The following is a 20026-nucleotide window of genomic DNA, read 5'->3' on the forward strand; positions in this document are numbered from 1 at the left end:
ATTGAAGAGCTTTCAAGTTACTGGGGAAGTAAGCTCCATTGAAGAGCTTTCAAGTAATCTGCCAGAGGATTGGGCAACACAAATAAAATGCCAGGTACTTCAAATGCCATTGTAAAGTGCAAAAATGTGCATCCCTGAAGTGCTCTAGAGCAGGGGTGAGGAACCTTGTTGTTGGACTCCAAGTCTTATTTGCAGTCCAACCAGTACTGGAGGGCCATGCATTCTCCATCCCTGCGTTAGAGAAAAATTAATGCCTTTTTAAAACCTACAATATCATGCAATTTAGTAAATAACTGTATCTTGAGGTCTTTGAATACATTTTAGTAATCTGGCTTCATGTTTTCTTTGTCCCTCTCCTGTTATCAGAAATAGAAGCTTGTTTCTCCAAACATGGGTGAAGTGGAGCAGAAGCCAACAGCAGGATCCCGCTTAGGAGTTCAGGAGAATGCTGGGATCAGTACTTTGGAACATGGACAAAAGCTGCCCACGACACCTACAGGAAAACTGGTTTCTATCAAAGTCCAGATGCTGGATGATACACAGGAAACTTTTGAAATTCCGGTAAGATGTTATTCAGTGTCTGTGGTTCATTGTTGGCTGGCTATCATACCTTAGTATTACTCTAAGGTATTTCTTTAACAGTGTATTGAAACTGCAATAAGAATCTAGTTATTCTCTGTGATAGTCCATGAAGTCATTGAAATCAATAAACTTTTAAGTTGCTATTATAGTGCACTGTCTTCCAGGTCTAGCACATCAGTTGCAAACAATTAAATGCAAAACAGTGGAGTAATAAGCACCATTAGTATTAATGTTATTATTTTTAATATTTTTAATATTTACTATTTTCATGAATATTGACTATTTTCATATATTTACTGTTTTCATGCTTTGACAGCAATGGAGTAGAACTGGCTTAAATATAGTTACTTCAGTTTAACTGCATTGTAGGGTTTGGGGTTTTTCCCACCCCACCCCGTTGTTAACATAATAGTTGCATTCTCATAAGCGGCTCAGTAATGAGTTGGTTTTCATTGCCCTGACAAAGATGGTTACATAACACGTTAGTGTTCTGAGGGCCGCGTCTTACAATGCTCCTTGTATTTGGGTACAGATACAAAATGCGCACATTGTGAATTAGTTGTGAATGGAACATGTGTTGATCTGGAAAAGATTGCCCTTCTACTTCTTTGCCGTTGGCTGAGACAAGTGGTGTTTTAAACATGTGTGGTCCTTAGAAGTAATAGTGTCAGGCATCATGCCTTTATTACTTTATGTGTAAAGGGATAAATTTACAGAATTATTCAAAACACAGTTTGGAATAACTTCAACAAGAGTTGACTTCTGCAGAATTCATGGGGTGAGGTGGAGCTGAACATTGGGAGCTGAGGACCCTGATTTTTCTCTCTTCTCCTTCCTTACCAATGATGTCTTTGTGGAAGAGGAAAGAAAGAGAGGGAGATTACTTTCACTCTTCCGGGTCATTCCGGAGGGGACAGGAATTCAGCCTCCTTCCTGAGGCAAATGATGGGGGTGGGAGGAAAGAGGGTTATTTCAAGTATCACAGGGAAATGACTGTGACTGGAGCTGGTTTGGCAAAGGTAGTTTAGGGTGCAATCCTATGCATGTTTAGACAAAAAAGTCTTACAACTCCCAGCATTCTCCAGCTAGCCATGCTGGCTAGGGAATGATGGGCCTTGTAGGTCTTTTCCCTGTCTAAACATGCATAGAATTGCACTTTTGGACTGCATCCCACAGCTAGGCTCCCAGTCTCACAGAGTGAATGATGACATAGTATGATAGCAGGTCTCCCCCGACTTGATGCGTTCCAGATATTTTGGGATACAACTCCCAGGATTCCCGACCAATGGCCATGCTGGCTGGGGCAGATGGGATTCAAAACCCAAAACATCTGGAGGGCACCTGGTTGGGGAAGGCTGCTTTATAGTAACAGATGGATTTAGCCTTCCTTAATTGTTTGGCGTAAACAATTTAATGTTTGGAATTTTTTGTGCCGACAGAGTTAGATTTTGTGTATGTATGTGTCTGAAAAAATGATGAGTGGTGGTTGTTGTTGTTGTTGTATCCAAATAGGTTTTTGTGTGTTGGCATGGTTCTAAGTTACTGAAATCTTTCACTCTCTCTGTTGCTGGCTTACCATGTGACCTTAGGGCAGTTGATTAGCTTTACAGGATTGACTTTCCATCTGTTCTAAACAGGGATTTGCTTTTGTAGTGTAGTGCTGAATGCCATTTTAAGGCATTCTTTGTCACTTTTTAACATGGCGATGCATGGTCTCGCTATGCCATCGGTTGCTAACAATTCCTCCTAGTCCTGTGTTCAACCTGCAGCAGAGTCAACCACACAATAGCTGTAGAAACAAAACCTGATGCAGCCGTTCCAGGTTGTCCCTGGATCTGTTGCCACACAGCAGTCATGAAACTGCTCACTGATGATGCAAGAAGGCGCCGTCAGTCAATATGTGCATTAAAAGGAATGACACCCTACTTAGGACCCACCCAGTGTTCCTCATGAGCATATTCTGACTGATAGATGACCGTGACAAAGTTTACCAGGAGAAAAAAAATGAAATCCTGCTGGGGTGCCAGTGATTCCACACAGGCAATGCTAATAGCGCACAGCAAGCTTGTACTGGTGCCTGTAAATCTATATGGGTTATTGCCCAGGGTTTTCTTTCAGCAGCATCTGTAATCTGAACAATTTATCTTTCTCTCACCACCACCACCTCCATTACTTAGCTTTGTCATTCAAATCTTCATTAATTATCAGGTGACATCAGTGCTAATTCTTGATATTGTTGTCTTTACTGGTTAGCCTTGGGACAGAGCTGTTTTTCCCTCTAGTTAGCAATTGCTCTCTCACTTCTTGATTGACCTGTTTATAAAATCCTTATTTTGTCCTCCTTCATTTCCTATCCTTCAGGATAAAGCTGTCAAGTTGTGCTACTCATTACTGTTAGGTCTCTGGGCTTGTATGACTCTTCTTGTGAAGTCTAGCATCTAGGATTGACATAGGTTTAGTGTGAACCTGGTTCAGAGAGGTCCCAGTGTCATTCTGAAGAGCAATATTGTCCTTATATAGTTTCATAGGTGGTTTTTTTAAAAAAACAAAAAACAAACCCTCTATGGCTCGGTTTACACAACGTGACAAGCCAGAGTACAAGTTGAGTATGGATTCTCATTGAATTGAGGCTTGTCGTTGAATCATGGGTTGTTGTATTGTGTGAACTGAGTCACAAACTACTAATTAACCAACAACAACCCACAAAGAGAATCCATGGTTTGTTGTTGGGTTGTGAACGGTGGGTTGTTTGTGGCTAACAAGCCATGGTTTGTTAGTCCAGCTGGGTCCATACAACCCAACAACCCAATTCAACAATAGCCCTCGGCTTGTTGTGTTGTGTGAACCAGGTCAACGTGCTCTAGAGGATTCAAACCAGATACTCTGGCAGCAGGACTGAGAGCCTCTTACTCTCTGCACTGCCATAGAAATGCTGTTACCCTCTCAGAAGGTGACACGGTGTCCAATAGGATTCAGCCTGGTCCTATTGAACTTACCAACCCTGGATTGTCTCTTTAGCCTGAGCAATTTGTTGCTCAAGTGTAGATGGTGCTACTTTCACACTGCCCATCCCTTCTTACCTGCTTGGCTGCTATTCTTGCTTGGTTATGTTAGAAGGACCATAGCTCAGTGGAGGAGCACATGTTTTGTATGCAGAAGGTTCCAGTTTCAAAACCAGGAAATCCAAGTATGGCAGGGAAATTCCTTCCTGAAAGCCTGGGGAACCACCACCAGTTAGTGATGACAGTACTGGCCTAAATGGTCCAACACAGCTTCCTATGTTCCTGTATGCTTCTCTGCTTCCAAGCTCAACTAGCTTGCCTTTAGACTGCCAGTCCTAACAATGATGCTGGGATTTGGTGGATGAAACACATATTTAACGGATGGCTTCCTCACAGAACACTGTATTACACACCATGGATTTGCTGACACTGATTTGATTGGAACTAGGATGGCGATACATTACCCGAGGTCAATACTTCCTTCTTTTATGAAGACTTTGGGAGATGTTAAATTGTATTAAAGGAAATAGCAGAGGTGGTAGTTTCTCTTTACCTGTCAGAAGTGGGTGGTTTTTAATTAAATATTTTTTTCCAAGGCTTTATAGCAGCATGTGAGAGAAAGGTAATTACCTTTTCCCCTTTTATTCCACTTTTGGGGGAAATAAAGTATTCACTGAGCTCATAGATTATTAATATTAAATACATTGTTTGGCTGCTCTTAGTTACTCTGCTACCACATCTCCTCTCCTTTTGAAAATAGGTCTAAGATTCATGACGGCAACAGACAAGCCCCTTTGTAGAGCTGCCTTTTTCTCTCTTCTGTATTCCTTTACTCTTCTGTGCAAAGGTCATATTGGAGAGAGACTTGTGTGCTCATTAGCCTCCAACATGGGTATGTTCCCTCCTATTAAGATACAGTTAATCCATCTGTCTTTATGGCTAATTCTCTATGTAACTTGTTGCACAAAAGTTAGATCATGGAGCAATATACAGTTTCTCAAGTTTTGATTTTGGACATGTGTTGGACAAAAGCATTCTTCCCTAGAGGATGCTCTGCTGTGTGTTCCCAACCTGGTCCCTCTTCTCTTTCCCTTGCCCCTCAGCCCTCCAAGGCTTTGGCCGTGTTTATTTCCTATATGCCTCTGTTCAGACCTGACTGCTGAGGCTAAGAACACAGTGATGGATATAACTTTAAAATTAAAGATCGCCACATATAGAATAGATCAGGGCGTAGGGAATGACTCTCATATGACATGCTGGCACATTGGGGGTTGTTTAACCCACAGTGAGCTGTGGCATGTGCTGGGTGACATTTTGAATATGCAACCCCTGATTGGGGAGATGGGGGTTGCTGTGTCATGCAAACCTGGCCACTGTGGGTTATGTGAGGGTTAAAAACCCTTACATAATCCTCAGTTTGTAGTAATAAACCATGGTAGCCAGGTTCACACAACACAGCAATCCCCTGATCAGGGGTTGCATATTCAAAATATTGCCTGGTATGCATGTTGCACAAACCAGGCCTAACGGTTTCCTCTCCCCTGGCTCCTGGCTCAGATGCTTTGATGCTGCATAGTTAGGGGAAAGCACTGGTGGGATAGAGGTGACATGGTTTTAGGATGATGAAAAATATATAACATGCCTCTAACAAAGCTGGAAACATACTTCAGGCATATGAGGGGTTCATAGGAACCTGTTAAAAGCAATTAATATAGATAAATAATTCAAATATAGAGTGTCATCCCCAGAGAAGCTTACCAAGTGCAACTCTGAAGTCCTGTAAGAACCTAGGAGATTTCAAGCATGTTTTATAGCTGGTTTTAATGTATGTTCTAAAGCTTTGGATTTTAGTAGTTCTTCCTGTGGTTTCTGTAGCTCTGATTTGTATTTATGCTTTTATTGCACCTGTTCTTATATTGTACTCCATGCTGAAAGTGCTGTTACCGAAGGGTGGTTTGTAAATTGACCCAAAGATTGGGTCTCCAAAGCTTTTGGGTCCGTGGGCACATTTGGAATTTTGACAAGAGTGTGGTGGGCAGTCTTGAGAAATGGCTGCCATGTTGGGCATGATCTGTCACAAAACACCCATTTCCCTGAAGACAAACTGCTAAGACTAAAAGGAAGGTGAGGTCTGAGCTTCAAAATGCAAAACCACAGTTTTCAAACCACAGGACCCCAAGGGAGATGTCCATAAAATAAAAAAGTCGTCGTCATTGTCGGCTTCTTCTTCTTCTTCTTCTTCTTCTTCTTCTTCTTCTTCTTCTTCTTCTTCTTCTTCTTCTTCTTCTTCCAAGATCAGTAGTTCTACATAGAGGGGAAAGCATCAGGCAAGGGAGCTGAATAGAAACTACAAAGCAATGTTTTGAGCGTTCTCTGCCTGCTATTAACTGTGATGTGAGTTGCTCTTCCCTCCAACTTTGGAAATGAACAGCAGGTCAAGTGTCAGCTATTCATCATTCTAAGGCTTTATTCTCCATGCCTGAAATTATGTGGCAGTCACTGTCAAGACTATTCCCAATGGAAAGTTGGATATTTAAATATTCACTGAGTGGTCCCAACAGCCAAGCTGGGTCTTGAGAAATTAAGAAGAGAGACAGTGACATTTTTCTTTTATAACTAAGAACTGAGATAGTTTTAATTCCCAGTGGAAGACATTTGGCACAGACTTTTAAAGGACTTTTAGCTGAAAGATAATTAGATTGTCTTCATTGAAATGCGGGGATTTTGTGTCTCTTCTTTTATAGTATTAACATTTTCTCAGAATGAGAAAACATGGTCTTAGTATCGAGCAATTTGATTGTTTCATTGGATACAGCCTTATACTAAATGAACTTCATGAGCAAGAATAAATTTTAAAATTGGTAGCTGAGAAAGATTTAAAACCTTTCCATCTTGGTTCCCAATATCAGACATATACCCTATTTTTTTCTTCCCATTCTCAAAACATGTCTACATTTGTAATCCTAAACATGTTTACTTGAGAGAATGCCCCATTGAACACAGTTGGATTTCAATTCTTAGAAAACGTGCAGAGGATTGTGCTGTAAGGCCCACACTAGATCTGGAAGGAACTATCTTTCCTGCAGGATACTTAAGAAATATGTAAGTAAAATGTATCTACATGTCTGAATGGCCCAGATTTCCCAGACATATGCACATTGGTGTTGAATGAAATGTGGAAATAGAATATGCATCCACACTTGGAGCTTATACATGATGGCTCAGTTCAGACAACACATTTCTCAATGGTGGTTTTAGAACTCTGCAGTACAGTTTTTATACCAACACTGAGAAATGTGTTGTCTAGAGGGAAAACTCTACCCCACAGTGGAATTTTTTAAGAAAACTCTCCACGCTGAATATCCATGCTGTGCAGAGGAGAGTTCCTGCACAACTTTGTGTTGAGTGGCGGGCTCCGTTGAGTTTTCCGCTGTGACTTTTCCCACTGGCTACAGAGTTGTCTGGCAAGAGTGGCAAAAGGAGCGAGTGCCCTTGTAGGAGAGCCTCCAGGATTGGTTTTTTGCAGCAATGGCTGATAGGATATCATCAGGAGGACTGGGGAAGGAGAGAGGGCAGAGGAACTGTCAATCAAATGTCATGTTACCTTTTTTCAACTCCACGGTAGCCCACAGTTACACAATGGTGGAGTTAGAACATGTTGTGTGGTGAGTATCTCCTAAAAACTCAACTGTTGAAATAAGTTTTCCCACTGCATGGAGAAACATGTTGTCTAAACTGAGCCAATGTGTCCTTTGTATGTAATGCTGTAGCATTTCATGTTGTTATTTCTATATTTTTTATTCCATTTTTTAAAATATTGAAATACACTCAAGCTTGCTTACAAATGTCAAGATAAACAAAATAATAAAAACAACGTAGTTATTTAAAACAAAAGAACAGAAGCAGCCAAACAGGTTTGAAAGCCAGCAGTATGACGAAATGTTCAGTGCACATGCATTTCTTTGTGTTACAAAAAGTTGTCTTTTTCTTTGTCTTAAAGGCCATTTCCTTTCAGGGTGGCTGTGTCTGCATCAGTAGGCAAATTGTTGCCATTGCTATTTGCATTATGCAAGGTGTGCCTGGTAAAATGGCACATCGAACTATTAAAAAAAATCAGCTCCCATATTCATAGAAAAACATTGAAAATGAGAGAGACTGGTTTATATTTATTTATTTATTTATTTATTATAGTGCATTTATTCTGCCCTTTAGCCAAAAAGGCTCTCAAGGCGGCTTACAAAAATATTTCTTATACACACTTTTGTCTGTGTTCGTGTGTGTGGTGGTGGGAAGGTGGTAGCGAAGTAATTCTTTACAGCAGGGTGGGAAACCATTTTCAGACTGAGGGCTACATTGGCCTTAAGATGGGACATTGTGGGCCACATGCCAGCAGTGCACAGGGCACTGCCCAATGTGAATTCAGCCGATGCTGGCATGCATTCCCCGCCCCACACACTTTCACACACACATACAGGGGGCAGGGAGCAATTTTCCTTGCCCAGCACTGAGAGGGGCTCCCTTTCTTGCCTCTGGGCAAGGGAGAAGAGTTCATCTTCAATCTGCTGCGGATTAGAGATGAGCCCTTTCCCCCTGTTCCAGAGCTGGGACAGGGGAAAGGGATTATTTCTGATCTGCTGCAGATCCGAGATTTGCCCTTTCCCCTTTCTCTGCACTGGGGACAGGAGAAAGTGGCGGGTCCTTTGAGATGGGGAAGGATCTAGGGAAGAAGCTTGGTAGGCCAGATGGGGAACCCCCATTGGCCACCTTTGACCTGTGGCTGGAGGTTCCCCATGCCTGCTTTGCAGAAAAGCAAGCATTGATTGTCAGAATTTGTGAAACAATGTCTCTGTTGCAGTACAAATAGCACATGTTCAGTTGAGACTTGTGCCAGTTTGCTATTCAACAGCCTAGTACCAGATAGAGAAATGAGATGGGGGAAAGCAATAGCTATCTTTTTCTATTTCTTTCTGCTGTGCCCTTCCTCTCATATGGCCTATATCTTAGCCAGGCCTTTTAATGACTTTTCTCCAGATGATTTTGCCGCTTGGTTTTGTTTTCCTAATTCATGTGTTCTTTTTCAAATGTATTCTTTAATAAAAAGGGTATTTGTTTATGTGAATACTGGGTATTATTGAGTGAGAAACCTCACTGGGCTCATTGTTTTTGAGCTTGATTTATTTTTTCCTCCTGTACTTTCGTTGGCCAATTTTCACATTTAGCCAGAAACTTGCCTTCATTTCAGCCATCTCAAGTTTTAACAGCTTAGTTTCTTTCCTGAGTGTGTGTGTGTGTGTTGGACTTCTGCTCTTCATAATTAAATCTCACACAACTTTTCATTATTATTTATGGCTCTTTTATCTCCGTGTTACATCTCAGCTTTTAATAGTATTTAAAAATGCCTACAATGGGTCTGGAAAAATATTTCGCATTCCTAGATGCCAGTATCGTATTTTTGAATACCAAGCCTGTATAGGGCTAAATAAATACCTTACATTCCTAGCTGTCAGCAACACATTTCTATGTGCCTGGCTGTTTTTCCTCTCCTCTCTGCACCCGAAGTCCACACTTGCAAGCGGTTCAGTACAACAGCAACAAAGTTGCACCAGAAATTACTGAGGCTGCAATCATAGATCCACTTGCCTGGGACCCACCGAAGTCAATGGGACTTACTTCCGAGTAGAGATGTATAGGATTGGTCTGTCAAACAAATTGAACAAATCCTTTGGGCCATGCATCTTTATTTCTGAACCTGGAAACTTTAATTTGAACCCCTCTGAAGTAAACACTCATTGTATGGTATTCCTCACAGGTACGTGAGTAGAGCCTATAAATCTGTTTTCACCTCCCTGGTGTTGTTATGTAGTGTTCCACTTCATGGGCATAATGGGTGCTTTTTTCAGATGTTGAGATCAATAGAAAGCCTGCACAATCCTATGCATGGCTTTCCTGACAGTAACTGCTTGGGTGGTTTCCCTGGCAGGGGCCAAAAACAACTGTCTCCATCTCAGATGCCAAGAGTAGTATTTAAATTTAGCTGCTGCAGTTCAATCCGTTATTTGTGCTATAACTGGTAAAACAGAATGTTATCATAGCGCTGCCTGTGATCTAATATCACGACTTAATGAAGCAGTCAGTCACAGCTTGGATCAGACCATATATTGAAACTGCCTACCTATAAAATTTAGTGATCATTTAAAATTATAGCTCTCTTAATTTCTGCTACTTTGCTTATGTTGAAACAATAAAAAATATACAAATAGCATATTGTTTGATTTGCTGGTTGTTTAATATCATGCCAGGAAACTTCTTTCTATCCCAAGGACCAACGCTGGTGCTGGAAAGTTGGCAAAGGGTATCTGTTCCCACTACAAAAACCAGCTCCAGGATATGCAGCATAATGGGAAGGATGTAAAAAAAGCCATTTATTGTCAGATAAGATAGCAAGACATTTTTGGAAGTTGTGTGTATGTGTGTTCTTGACAGATTTCATTCACGTTTAGGAATATGTAGCTTAGAACAACCTTTTATTTTCTAGTGTAAACCTGGTGGCACAGAAGCAAAAAGGCATCAGGTTGTTGTTTATAGGGGAGCAGCTTCATATATGTTTAAATTGCAATGGCCAGTGGCTTGGTGCAAATAAAATTTGATTTGGTTTGATATATACAATTCATCCTATGCTTAATGTTGTCTTAACTTTGTATTGTACAGAGCTGAAAGGCATAAAATGTCATGGCTAGAACCAAATTTAATTATCGTAGGAGGCTTTCCACATGTTTATCTGCTTTTATGGAAGCACACATGGCTCAAGTGGATTATAACTATACCTGGGGGGAAATGAGTGCCGTGGTTACAGTTGTTCTGAGCCACAGTGGTACCTATTCCTACAGTTGGCTAGCCATGTAGAGGGGAACCCATGTGGGTTGGGCTCATGGCGGGAACCACATTGCCAGCATTACTGCCAGCATTTGCAATTGTACATTGCTGCTGTTCTGTCTGTTTCAAGAATAATGACCTCCAAAATCAGGATTTTGCGACAACAGCCTCTGTAATACGATACATCTGAATGAATGCCAGATGTTAAACAACTCAATATTCAGCTTTTGTATCAAAGTGGACTGAATGGTGCCTTGTAACGGGTGGGGGTAGGGAGGGGAAGGATCAAGATTAATGGACTAATTGCATTTTCTTATGTAAAAAAAAAAAAGAAGTGGGAAGTGAAAGAACTACAGACCGAAGTTGCAAGTAAGAATATATGGATGGAAAGCATATCGTATAGTGGTTAGCTTGGCAGACTTGGAGGTAGTCCAAATCTTCACTTGGTCACTGGGCAACCCTGGCTCAGTCACTATCTCTGGAGGGCAACTTGGTTGGATGTGGGGACCAGTTTTGGATCCCCAGGGCCCCCTATGGTCCATGCTCCTGGTGCTGCGCTGTTGAATTTGGTGGCGGCAGCAACAGCAAAAATAGCCCAAGGTAGATTGAAAACAAGCTAAATTTTGCCATTTTAGCCTTCTGGAAAAACATCAGTGTTTTTGCCACCCTTGCAGATTTTGGTGTGGTGCTGGACAGCAGGAGCCGCATATCCCCCCTCCCATGTTAGTGTGTCTTTGCTCTTCCTTCCCCCTCCCTAAAGGCTGAAAATTGGATCACATTTTTTAATGATTTTAATGCTTTGTAATGATCTGTGCAACAGATGAGAGGGGGGCCTCGTCTACACCTAGAGCCCTTTTGAGAGGAAGGAGGGGTGATCGTGAAGTTTTCTGCTTCAGTGGTTGTCCCTCACGGGGCACATGCCAGTGAGTTTACCCGCAATTTAAGAAGAGCCGTTCTGGGGCGATTTTTTTTTTAATGACTCCTGACTCTTACGCAAGAGCAGAGTTGCGATCCTGCACGAAGATGAGTTTTTTTAAAACAACACATTCGGTGCTGAAAGACCCCGAGACCCATCCAGAATGAGTTGACAATGCACTCCCCCTTACCTCTGTTACCCATGGGCTCGCTCTACATAGCTGGTTGCCTGTTCACTGAGCCCCGCTAGCTACTCACGAGGAACAGCAACAGCTTCGCGAGGGGAGGGCACACCAGCCGTACACCTCGGGATTTTTGCGAGAGCGGGAGGAAAAATGGGGCAAAGGCTGTCATCGATATTGCGGGCAAACTGAGGGGTCTTCCCTAGATCACCGCAGGATCAGCTGTGTGTCATGTGGCAGGTAGGGGGGCCAACCTCGATACTATTCTGGAACAAATGGCTGATATGGATTAGGCCTGGATATGTGGTCCATTTTTAACATGTGAATAAAAACCTCTTTTCTGATGTCATGTATTTCTCATGGTTTTCTACCCACTTTTGTTTCTGAAGGATTCTTTTCTGAGTTGTTACCAAGCCCAAAACAATGTGTACAGCCTGTGGAAAGGGTTTCTTTTTAAAACAAACAGTGACATCTGCAAGATTGACTCAGACTGTTTAGTTGCACAGTCGTTTTTATGTATGCTGTTTACATTCAGCAGGGAGTTTACTTTTTTATAGGTCTGCACAGAACTTGGTGTTCTGTTTCTGTAGTACAAAAATAAATAAATGCCTTGATGGGATCCAATCTCATCAATCCTACCTGCTTGTTCATTTTGTTTCACTTTTCCTGATAGAAAAAAACCATGCGGTTTGTATGTACTTCTCTTTAATGTCACTGTTGCCGTGCTAGACTGATTTTCCCCATTACTCCAACAGCTTTAATATCTGCGCTAATCAGCCTTGTCAGTGTGTTGCAATAACTAGAATCTGTTTCAGTCTATTCAATTATAATAACCACATCATCTTATTTGAAAATATTAAGGAACAGATTAGTCCAGCAATACAACTTTACTATCTGCCAGGTTTGTCTGGAGCAGGCCTACCTATTGGTTATTTTTCATATGGTAACTGCACACATAGTAAACTGAGAAAAAAAAGTTCTTCACTACCATAGGCGTGCGCAGCACATTTCATTAGGGGGTTCAGCCAGGGGTTGTTTTTTTTAAGGTAAACATTGATTAAATATAGGACTTTTTTCCATTCATCAAACAAACAAAATAAACGAAAACTGAAGTAAACTGTATTTTTTTTTAATTAACAAGTAATCTGTACTTTAAAAATACACATTTTAAAATGGAGACTCTGAATACTATTTTTTGCTGTAGTGATAACCAGGCATATATAAAGATACAGTCAATTTTCACCATCTTTAAATTTAATCAGATAATGACCTAATCCAAACTTACTAAAACAGATTCACATTTAAAACAGATTCCATCACATTAACAACAATGAGTGTCATCTTAAGTTCCAGCACCATACAGAGAATACACCATACATCAAATGCCCTAATAATGATTTTAAAAGATTGCCCTGTGTGCTGCTGAGCAAAGAATTTGGAATGAGGTCCAGGAGAGAGACTTCTGGGGTGAATATAGTGAGGACGAGGGGTGGCTGCGAGCCTAGCGTAAGAGAGGGCTGGCTGGCAAGATTTGGAAAACTTGGGGGAGTGTAGGAGATCTGGAACTAGGGGCATCTCTGGAAGGCCGCGAAGGGGCTATTGGCAGAAGACAGGAGATGAAGGAGAAAAGAGAGGATGGGAAACCGTCACAAGGGCACATCAGTCTTCTTTACTGATCAATTGTAAGCCACTCCGGGAGACTTTTAGGCTGAGGTACGGGATAAAAATACTCTAAATAAAAATACTCTAAATAAAATAAGGGCAAAAGAAGAGGATTGGCGTAGGGGGAGCCCTGGGGAAAGAAGAGAGAGAAATGCCCCTATGTGTGGGGTAGAAGAGGGAGAGAGGGTGCAGACAGGAGAGGTATGAGTGTCCCGGAGGGGAAAGGAAACAGAGGTAATGTTTAGCCTTGAGGAGAAGCCTGAGGGGAGACATGATAGCACTCTTCAAATACTTGAAAGATTGACACACACAGGAGGGCCAGGATCTCTTCTCGATCATCCCAGAGTGCAGGACATGGAATAACGGGCTCAAGTTACAGGAAGTCAGATTCCAGCTGGACATCAGGAAAAACCTCCTGACTGTTAGAGCAGTATGACAGTAGAACCAGTTACCTAGGAAGGTTGTGGGCTCTCCCACACTAGAGGCATTCAAGAAGCAGCTGGACAACCACCTGTCAGAGATGCTTTAAGGTGGATTCCTGCATTGAGCAGGACTTGATGGCCTTATAGACCTCTTCCAACTCTATTATTCTATGATTCTATGAAAACAGTAGTGTAGATCCTGCCTGAGACACCTGTGCCCTGTACACCTAGGAAACCCAATGCATGTTGTTCAGTATCTAAATTATAGCCAGCTCTTGCCAGGGCTGGTCCAAGACATTTTGCTGCCCAAAGCGGAATAGCAAATGACATGACCCCCCACCCCACCCCCAAACTCACAGTGCCAAGCCAGTAAAGTCATTTTGGCACTTGAGGCCAGTGGACAACAGCTTATTATGCCATAATAAAGTTGTGAGTCTTCCAGATCTCACAGGATACTTTACAGCTTTTGAACACAAAAGAAGAAGAGGACTATACCACAACCTGGCCTTGTGGGTCATGTAACCAGCAAGTCCAGTCCAGAAAGGAAATCCAGACACAAGCAATTCAAGCCAAACCACACCACATACCCACATACTGTATAAGAAGTCCTACAATTCTCAGCATACGCCAGCCAGCCATGCTGGCTAGGGGATTCTAGGAGTTGAAGGACTTTTTTCTGTCTAAACATGCATAAAATTGTGCCTTTAACTTATCATGTCACACTAACAGGAATCAAATAGGATTTCCTTCTTCAGTGGGACACACTTACTTAGGAGTAAGTACCATTTTGTTATAGGAAAGGATAATATATTTTTAATTAAAATTTAAAAATAACTATCACCTGGTACAGAGTTTTCCTATGGAAGACCTGGCTGGTTCACTGTTGTAATTATTTGATTAGGACTGAAGTAGAAGGGCACTAATTTTGCTGTACTTATTGTCTTTAAATATGGTTAAATATCCCAGTGTGGGATGTACTTATTGTCTTTAAATATGGTTAAATATCCCACAGTTACCTTGCTATTCTATTTCTACAGTTCTTTTTCTCCTGTCCTTTCTTCATCCTCTCTTCATTTTCAGGCTGCATCCAGTGTACATTTACCTCAGAGTAAGTTTGATTGATCTCAGTGGGGCTTACTTCTGAGTAGACATACATAGGATTGTGCTGCAGCTCTGTTTTAAAGTGACACAAGAGACACACATACCATATTTACCAAAAGAATGGCTTGCTTGAAAAATAAATATTGTAGAGCTAGGAACAGTGTAGGCCCCTGACTGTAAGCCCCACCGCTGGCCGGCCTTCTCCCCCTCACCTCCTTCGCACGTGGTGCTCTTCTCTTCCTCCTCGTTGCTGCTGCCAGCTCTCCTCTGTGAGGAGAGCTGGCAGCAGGTCTCTTCCAGTGATCTCTGTGAATTGGAAATGGGAGAGCAGCCCTTCTCCCCGAACATCTGTCTTTGCCCCTGAAGGAACGCGCCTGACGAGTGAATTGCGGGAAGCGCTGCAGCCCCTCGCCCGCCCGCCCGCCCGCCGGCCACTCTCCCTGCTCTGGCCCTTCGCGGGGAAAGAGAAAGGCGGAAGGAGGTAACTGGGGAAAGCAGTGGAGAAACGCACCCACAAAGGTCTCCGCTCCGCAGGGAAGCCCAAACTGCACTTACTGGCCCCGCCATACACCTAGCCAGGCCCCGCCCCCGCCAGGCCCAGCAGCAGGAACCGCAGCTGTGACCACAACGAGGCGCGGAGCCGGAGGAAGAGCAGGAACCGGAGTGGGGCGGGCGCAGCCGCTGGAGCGGCTTCTGACGGGCGGCGCTGCACATTTCCCTCTGACCCGTCTCCGGAGTGACGGCGCCTGGCTCGGCCCGCAGCGGCCTCAGAGGGGGTTCAGCAAGGACGGGGCAAACATGGCGGCGGCGGCACATTAGGGGGTTCAATGGAACCCTCTGCACCCCCTGTGCGCACGCCAATGTTCACTACTCTTGCCCAAAAAATATCTATCAGCCTTCCCCAACCTGGTGCCCTGCAGATACATTGTATTACAACTCCCATAATTCCCAACTACGATGGCCAGTGGCCATGCTGGGTGAAAATCATGGGCATTCCAGAACAACACATCTGGAGGGCAGCCGGTTGGGGAAGGCTGCAATGTATTCTTATGAAATTTTACTTTGTGTCTCTCATTTTATCAGATATGTGATAACAATGTCCATGCAACAAACTTTATATAGGAAAAAACAAGAGGAGCCTGGGAGTACATACAGAGGTGATCTTTGGAATAGAAATGGTGCTCCTATAATTAGATCACCTTAGAAGAAGATGTTTTAAATTATGGACAAGGTTACTCAAGGTTAAAAACTTGAGAGAAGCTACCTGTCTTCTTAGATTGAGCACTCTTAGCACTAAAAGGATTACATGTGGCATTATTTTGCAATTTCTATAAGTTGCATCCATTGGGCAGTATCCATTTTGATACTAGCGTCAACGTAAATTACTTCGGGGTAAGGGAACTCTAGTGCAATGCCAATAGCATTAGCTGGCACTGTGTATTTTTCAGGGAATCCTGATATGCCAGCTAATGCAGAGCTGCAAGCTATGTCTTTAACATAACATGTGGTTTGTTCCTTCGTGCTCAAGGTTCTTGAACATAATCCATCTGCAGAAAATTCAGGGTCCAGATATACACAGGTTTTTTATGCTCTTCAGTCATCATATTTTTGAGGGATGTTTAAGGATAAAGGATGTAATAATATATTGAAAGTAGGCCCAGTCTTTTTGTTTGCACCATCTTTCGTATTCCTTCCAGATTTCTTTTCCTTTAGAAATTGCTCTGACAGTGAACTAACTTCTCCAGTGTTGTTGCAATGCCATGTTTTGAGGCTTGCTAAAGAGAACTAAATTTGAAGACAAAAACATGTCCTGCCAAATATTGTCCTTGGTCCAGCTGCAGCAGAACACTTTATGGAAGTTTATTAAGCCAAGCCTCCGAGGGGGCAGAAGGCAGCCAACTGGCTGATAACTGCAGGATATACTTTTTCTCCCTCATGACTAGGAAGGAGGGTCTGGTAACAAGCCAGCTTGAGCAGTCACTGGAGAAAAGAGGGGACAGAGTCCTGCTGGATTCTTTTTAGCTCAAAATAGTCTGGCATATTTAAAAAATAAAACCAAACACCAGCAACTCAGGGTCAAGAACGCTACAAAAATCCTACCCAAACCCTGTTTTGATGCTTAGGCAAACATGCAAAAATATGTACTTAATTTGCTTCACTGGTTTTGTTAGGCTTCCATTTGGCAAGATTGGGATTTTATTTGTTTTTGCAGGCGTCCAATTTTCCAGTGGGAAATGAGGAAATGAAGAAGAGGAAGGGTAAAAAAAAGAATGCCTGGAGGTGTAATAGGAATGTGTGTGTGGTGAGGGAAGGGAGAGACTGGCCTAATCTACACCAAACAGGATATTGCACTATGAAAGCGGTATATAAAAGGCAGGAGCCACATTACTGCTTTACAGTGGTATTGAAGTGCATTGACAACTGTTGGGGCCCATTGACACATACCACTTTCATACTGCTATATCCTGCTTGGTGTGGCTCCTGCCTTTTATATACCACTTGCAGGATCTGAGGTCCACCAAATAGAAAAAGGCACATGACCTCAGGCAGGGAGACATGCATTGAAGAATTAAGGAACAGGGTACCTCTGAGCTTGTGCTCGGGACCAGAATTAAGCTCGCAAGTCCTTTCAAATAAAAATCCACTTCAAGTTTCTCCCCCACAAGTGTTATTTTTCAGCAACCTATTTTTTGCAGGGTGGGTGAGGTTAATTGTTATTACTAGACAATTAGGATTCAGAACTCTGCTGCAAATCACCCAAAGATCTACCAGTAGATAACACTGAATTACATGAACCTTTGGCTGATTTGGAATTAGACAGTTTTCTATGTTCCTAAAGCATTCAGTGCACTTCCCCTATCATCTTCTAGCTGAAATACTTACAACAAGCCTGTAAGGCAACTCGCTATTATTATCACCCATATTGCGGGGCGTGGGAGTGAGGTTGAGAGAGCATGGCTTGAGTTCATGGCACAGGTGAGCTTCAAATCAAGGACTTCCTGACTGTTAAAGCAGTACGACAATGGAACCAATGGCCTAGGGAGGTCGTGGGCTCTCCCACATTAGAAGCATTCAAGAGGCAGCTGGACAACCATCTGGCAGGGATGCTTTAAGGTGGATTCCTGCATTGAGCAGGGTGTTGGACTTGATGGCTTTATAGGCCCTTTCCAACTCTACTATTCTATGATTCTATGATTCATAGTGCAATATCCTGCTTGGTGTAGATTAGGCCTATGACTCACTTCCTAAGCAAACCTAGGTGCACAGGTTTCTTATTCAATACCTCTTCCTTTTTGGGGGTGAAAGCAGGTACTCCTTTGCATCTTACCTTTCCTGAACAAATATTTGCACCTTTGTAGGGAAAGTATCTTGTCATAAGTGAATATGAAATTAATGTTATTTTTGGCCACATAAGCTTTGAACCCAGGAAAGTTAATCTTTGAACTACTTTCATATTGCTGGCCATCAAACAGGTTGTCCAAATTATTTCCTTCCTTAAAGCAAAACACTATTTTCTTTTATTTTCTTTTATTCCATTGATCTGGTATGAACAGCTTAAACCCCAGTGTCCTAAACACAAGAACTGTAAACTTTGATTAGAGTTTACAAACAATATTGTGTTGCTCTTTTGACCCAGTGTTCTTGCAATCTCAAGTAAGCCACTGGAACATAAATTGTATCTTTAAACCATTTTGTCTGTGCTTGTAAACAGATTTACCGAAGCAGTGTGTGGGCCAAGGTTAGCTAACCTAAGTCAGCAAAGTCTTGCTATGCAGGTTCAGTTCAACCTGAATAGTGATCAAGTTTCTCCAAGAGGAAAACTGAGCTGCCTGGGGCTATCAACTGGAAAGGTGGTGTGTGTGTGTTTTTAAAGAGGCAGAGGGAGAAAACCAAAGCTCAGGACATGCAGACTTGCCATCTTTGTAGAAATACTTACCAGAGACAAGGAAGTGTTTTAAAAATGCACTCTAGCGTAATTTGAATTTCAGTAATTGGTTTGGATTCATCAAAAAAAACCAGTCCTTGTGGGCTAAATCCATAGATTTAGATAAAAATATCATAACCTTTTAAAATATAATTTTGTTTCTAGCTGACAAGGGACTACCATATCTTTTCCCACCCACCCCATGCAAGATTTACTAGTTATGTTGGAATGTGTCTCTCTTCTTTTGCTCCCATCCATGCATTAAACCACTGTGTGTATGTGGAGGAGCAGGATCTTGGCCACAGAATGTGAACGTGAGCTCTACGCATGTACAACTGGAAATTCTTGCACTGCCAGGATTCCTGTCAGTGTACACATGTACAGCCCATTTTCACATTCCGTCCTGCATGTAGAGGTTGAGATGGGGCCAGCATGTGCAATCCTGTTCCTCTCCACCTGTTGATTGAACACATGTATGGGACTGAGAGAAAATTGGCCCTTATGTGTATCAGAAGATGTTTCAAATTCTTAGCTGGGTTTCATTAGCGTTTTACTTCCTTCAACACTGCTTGCTTTCTGGATTTGTGGCAGCGAAAGAAACTATGATCTTGCTTTTAAAAGAGAATGCAGGTCTTTTAAACAATCCCCCTCCCCAACAAATTCAAACAGTGAGAACCCTTCTTGGGCATTTTGCTTAAAATAGAATACCAATTTTATGGTTCTCCTGTGGGGAGGGGAAAAATCCACAACGGCACAATATTGTGAAATAGCAAGTAACTACAGTGCTAGATAATTCAAACAATCCCTAGGAGTACTCAAGAGTAAAATAAGAATTTTTAGCTTCTGTTTAATTTTAGGAGTTCTTTGGCTTCAGGAAGGAACATAAAAGCATAGCACCTCAAGAGACTTGACTCTTGATTTGTATTTTAAGAACAGAGAGCAGAATATCTTTAAAGCTTCTTTTGATGTGAAAGCTTTGTATTATTATTATTTTTGCTCTGCTCCGGAAGTGGAAGAAAGTAATAGAATTGTGTGCAGTGTTTGATGCTCTCTGAGAAGGGGGTTGTGTGGAAATGCATACTCCTTCAGATAATATGCCCCCTCCTGCTACAAATTTGTCTTTTATTTTTGAAGCTTTTATAGGCTACTTTATTGCACAGGAAGATGAAAACACAGCTGCTGTCCAGAAAGCCTTCTTGGAAAATTGTGTACTTATTTTCGGAGAGCTTCCCCCTCCCCCTCCTCCTTCCCACTGAGTAATGAAATATTTAGTGAGGAAACAAAATCTTGATCTATGACTTGACACAACGTATTAAAAGAGATTAACACATCTCTTTAGATCTCACATGTGTTCAAATTAAC

General features: G+C 42.1%; 1 protein-coding gene across 6 annotated transcripts in view; it reads left to right on the plus strand.

The window, feature by feature from the left end:
• Window positions 1-20026, plus strand: part of FARP1 (FERM, ARH/RhoGEF and pleckstrin domain protein 1) — a 194293-nt gene that overhangs the window by 37253 nt on the left and 137014 nt on the right. For 5 of the 6 annotated variants that reach the window (XM_063126101.1, XM_063126105.1, XM_063126104.1 and 2 more), the window contains exon 2: window positions 367-561. In XM_063126101.1, coding sequence (XP_062982171.1) covers window positions 391-561 — 171 coding nt within the window. In that variant the 5' untranslated portion in view covers window positions 367-390. The remainder of the gene's footprint in view (window positions 1-366; window positions 562-20026) is intronic. The other variant, XM_063126103.1, reaches the window with a different exon arrangement.

Source organism: Elgaria multicarinata, chromosome 5 (assembly GCF_023053635.1).
Source record: "Elgaria multicarinata webbii isolate HBS135686 ecotype San Diego chromosome 5, rElgMul1.1.pri, whole genome shotgun sequence".
NCBI lineage: Eukaryota > Metazoa > Chordata > Lepidosauria > Squamata > Anguidae > Elgaria > Elgaria multicarinata.